Here is a 4,458-nt window from a genome sequence, read left to right as displayed (position 1 = left end):
ATGATGATGTTCAAAGAGGTTTGGAGCCTTTGTTGTCTCCGTTTTTCAACAAAATAGTGATTTTATAGTGGCTATTCCATCGATTTAGGAAGTTTTATGAAGTTTTATTAAATTAATTGATTAAAATATTATAAAGATTCTCATATACCATTAAAAAGAGCTTAAAATATATTAATACAAATATAGAATGTGGTTAGAAACTTTAAAACAACACTAAAGATTATAGGCTTCGGTATATATAGTATTTTTCAAAAACTCAATATTTTTGTAGGGGTTAACATATAGATTTTGAGAAAATTTCAAAAAGTACGACATTATTTTTTTAATGCATAGATGCATCCTCCACAAGCACATGATGATGTTCAAAGAGGTTTGGAGCCTTTGTTGTCTCCGTTTTTCAACAAAATAGTGATTTTATAGTGGCTATTCCATCGATTTATGGAGTATTATGAAGTTTTATTAAATTAATTGGTTTTAACTTAAGTTTTCATAAATTATGAGTTTGTTTTATTTGGCATTAACCAAATAAAAGAGATGAAATATGGTTTTTGAGTTTTTTCTGTCTTTTTTTAATCTTTCTTTCTTCTTGTTCTTTCCTCAATAATCAAAATCCATTGCAAATCAATCATCTGCAGTTTTGTTTGGTCTCTCTCTCTAACAACTTTTTTAGTCCTCTAATAGTTTCCAAGATTTTCAGAAATTTTTTGAAGTAAAAACAAATAAATAAATTTAGGATGAAACAATAAAATATAAAGGAACATGAACAATTTATTTTATTATGTTTTGATGGCTCTTTTTATGTGAACATTATTAAATCCAGCTCATATTGAATCCTATGTGGCCGTAAATCAATCTTCTTGGCTTCACCACATCACTAATATTTCTTCTAATAAAACACATTGAATTAAGAGACCCTTGAATTAATCATCACTTTCCAGATCATGAATACAACCAGCTCCACCATTTGCCGCACAACTTAAACCGCCTCATCCAACTTAACAGCATCTCGCAGGTTGGAGTATCATGAGTCCATGACCCTCGTAGTCGTTCAAACAAATCATCAGACAAAAGGAGATTTGTGTTTGAGTATAATGAAAAAAGCTTTGACAAAAACACACAATCAGAGAGGCAACCAAGCAAACCCAAAAACAAGAAAACACGTAGACATACAAACAAACAGACAAATATACAAACACGCAAGCAGGTTTTAAGATTTTAGAAAAACATGGAATTTTTTTTTTTACAACGAAAAACTTGGAAATTGGAGAGGGAAATCACATCAATAATATGACGTTACATTCTACTTATTTGATTCCACACATTAGAAATTTCCATTATCAATCAGATAACCCAAAAACTCTTTAAAAAAAAATATAACAGAAGATTTTAGAAAACCAGGAAAATTTTATAAAAACATAAAAATTTGAGAGGAATTTTTTTTAATTGCTAGATTGATTAGAGAAATTCAGAGCATGATTAATCCGGATTTTTAATTTTGGGTTCTTAACTCATGATTTAATCTTTTTTTTATGTTTTTTTACATTTTTCGGGTAAGAGTCGACTCTTATATCTCTTATTTAAGATATGCTTCTTAACTTTTCCTAATTAAAAACTAAGAAACTGTAACTAAGAACTCCACCATAAGAACCAAGGTTAATCATGGTCCTAGTGATCACATTTGTGCAAATCAAATAAAATATGACGATCTCTAACGATCAGATCAATGACAGGACGTCCATTCTATTTGTTTTACACATTATGAATATGCACATAAGTTTCTATTATCAATCGAACAATATTTAAAAACTCCTAACAAAAAAAACTGAGTATATATAACATAAGAGTTTAAAAAAACATAAAAAAATTGAGAGGAATTTTTTTTAATTACTAGATTGATTAGCAGGAACTTAGTGATCATTACTGTGTGAGAGTCAAATGAAACAATACGATCTCTAACGGTCAAATTAATGACAGGACGTCACTTTCTGTTTGCTTACACATTATGAATACACATAAATTTCTATTATCAATCAAGCAACTTCAAAAATTCCCAAACAAAAGAAAGTGACAACAAAATTAGTTTAAAAATCCGTAGCAGAGACATAATGCCAGTCTTTTAAACAAGATGACCATAGAGATTTCAACATACTTACAGAGAAACTAATAAGGAATTTTATACCGCAGCTGTGTCGGTGATGATGCGGCCAACGGAATCTTGACTTGAAACGGTGCCGATAAAAATAAGTTGTTATCACCACTGTTGATTAGCTTCCTCTCGTTCTGAGCATTCGGTAAAAGCTGAGCTAAGAAAAAAAAACAAAATAAGTCTCTTCAGTTAAGTGACACGAAAAAAAACATTTGGCGGATAAAAGTCTTTTGCGTTCTTACAACAACAACAAAACCAAAGTCAAGTCTCTTTACAATCAATATTGTAAGAATAACGGATACTTTTAAGCAAAACTCAACTCACCTTTGGGTCAGACATGGAAGCTGTAATGAAGCGGACAAGGAACACGTATTGCCATTCGAGGTTTCCAAGGATGGTTTTCTCCATCACCAGAATCTGCTTGTTATTGTCCTAATTTATATTAAGTTAAAATTATTATTATTTAGTATTTTCTATACACTAATTGAAGTTTTATATTAGTTAATGAAATATAAATAGTATAATGTATTAACAATTTTTAATTGATTATAAGTGTGAATTAAAATCATATATATATATATATATATATATATTAATTTGAGAAACAGATGCAAAAAATTTTAAAGTATTTAGAGAAATGAAAAAGTATTTTATTGTTGTTCATATTTATTTATTATATTATATTAATTCATATTAACATTATTTTTAAGAAAAATGTACAAATAGACGTGGGACCCCTTCAAGTTTTGTTTGATGTGGCCTTAGAAGCATCTACTTGAGATCAACACACAATTGCTTATCAAAAACCTAGACAATAATTAAATCCTGGAAACACTATTATTATAGTGAGTAAATGCATTGTACAAAGCAAAACTTGATAACTTTCAAGATCTCATACACTATGTCAGCTGTCTTTAAACAGAAGGTGTGTGCAGTTTCAAAGATTTTTTCACTGCAAGGTTAAGAAAGCCGGGTAACAGTTACAGAAGAAAAAAATTCAAGATCCAGAGAAGAAGAACACAAAAGACTCACTATGCAAGACACTAAGATTGAACGTGGAATAAATTTTAAAAGGTACCGTTTATTGAAGAAAGACACGAAATGTATATATGAAAGTGAGAGATCAAGAGAAGTAAAACAATGGATTATAAGTAATCATAACAATACGATGTGATTGTCTTCTTGGTTTACTTTATAGTCGAAATCGGCAAAAGACTTCTGCGTTCACGTCTCCTCTAATTTCAGTATTTTCATGCAAATGTGTTAAGTTAGGTAAAGTGCTGAGTAGTAAAATTGAAATCCTCGTCATTTTATGTTCTTTTCTCCTTTTTTAGATTAATTATTGAATTCCTTTTAAGTATTTAATAATTTTGTTTAATTTGTATTGAATGGTTATTTCCCGTAAACGGAGTGAAAAAGCATAGGATAGATACCATGTGCATTTTGTTTTCTTTCCAAAGTAGTGTGTATGTAGTTACTAAGTCGTTCTCGTAAATTCAAAGAAATATTTTTTATTTATATATAAATTAACCCTGTAATGTCTTTCCTTTGATCAGATTTGGCGATGATGGACATGGAGTGTTCTCTGAAGTTTCTGACAAGTATTTGCATGATATTATTTCTCCTTGGCTCTTATGCTGCTTACGAGAGTGTTCGTCTTGTTGATGCTCGAGAAGACAACGAAAAACATTATGTGACACTGCAAGTAGATGCTTCTAACGCCACAGGACGACCCATTCCTGAAACCCTTTTTGGGATCTTCTTTGAGGTTTAACACAGTTTCATGACTTTTCTGGCTTTTTTATGCTGTCACCAAAAATTATATTCAAACGAATCTTGGACTTACTCTGATTTTCTTGTATTTTTTTTACATAGTTTGATGCTTTAAGTATCAATGTAACTCTCTATAAAACTAAATCTCAAGTAATTATTGACAGGAAATCAATCATGCTGGAGCAGGTGGACTGTGGGCTGAACTTGTTAGCAACAGAGGTTTTTGTCTGAATTTTAACTTTATTTCCTGTAACATTTTTCATGAAAAAAGAATGGTGAAAATAACAAAACTAAACTCATTGTTAAATCTTTTGCTCCAGGATTTGAAGCTGGTGGACAAATCATTCCTTCCAGTATCTGGCCTTGGTCCATTATTGGAGATGAATCAACCATATCTGTAGTTACAGACCGCTCTTCATGTTTTGAGCGCAACAAAATTGCACTTAGAATGGAAGTGCTTTGTAACAGCAGTGGTTGTCCATCAGAAGGAGTCGGGGTTTATAACCCGGGTTACTGGGGCATGGTACGTTTCATACTTT

The 4,458-nt window shown here is 30.8% G+C and overlaps 1 protein-coding gene and 1 long non-coding RNA gene across 2 annotated transcripts in view; one reads left to right on the top strand and one right to left on the bottom strand.

The window, feature by feature from the left end:
• Window positions 1-1,936: 1,936 nt before the first annotated feature.
• On the bottom strand, window positions 1,937-2,570 carry LOC106318496. Its single transcript, XR_001265323.1, has 2 exons — window positions 2,471-2,570; window positions 1,937-2,298 (listed from the first exon to the last, which is right to left on the bottom strand). It is a non-coding gene; the product is annotated as an uncharacterized LOC106318496 (long non-coding RNA).
• A 1,096-nt stretch (window positions 2,571-3,666) lies between these two features.
• LOC106318492 (alpha-L-arabinofuranosidase 2-like) overlaps window positions 3,667-4,458 on the top strand; it is an 8,289-nt gene continuing 7,497 nt past the window's right edge. Inside the window, exons 1-3 of the mRNA XM_013756500.1 lie at window positions 3,667-3,914; window positions 4,084-4,138; window positions 4,240-4,442. Of these exons, the coding sequence (XP_013611954.1) occupies window positions 3,711-3,914; window positions 4,084-4,138; window positions 4,240-4,442 (462 nt within the window). The 5' untranslated portion in view covers window positions 3,667-3,710. The remainder of the gene's footprint in view (window positions 3,915-4,083; window positions 4,139-4,239; window positions 4,443-4,458) is intronic.

This window comes from Brassica oleracea, chromosome C9, assembly GCF_000695525.1.
Source record: "Brassica oleracea var. oleracea cultivar TO1000 chromosome C9, BOL, whole genome shotgun sequence".
Lineage (NCBI taxonomy): Eukaryota > Viridiplantae > Streptophyta > Magnoliopsida > Brassicales > Brassicaceae > Brassica > Brassica oleracea.
The sequence above is the reverse complement of the archived record's forward strand: the minus strand, read 5'-3'. Positions and strand labels throughout refer to the sequence as shown.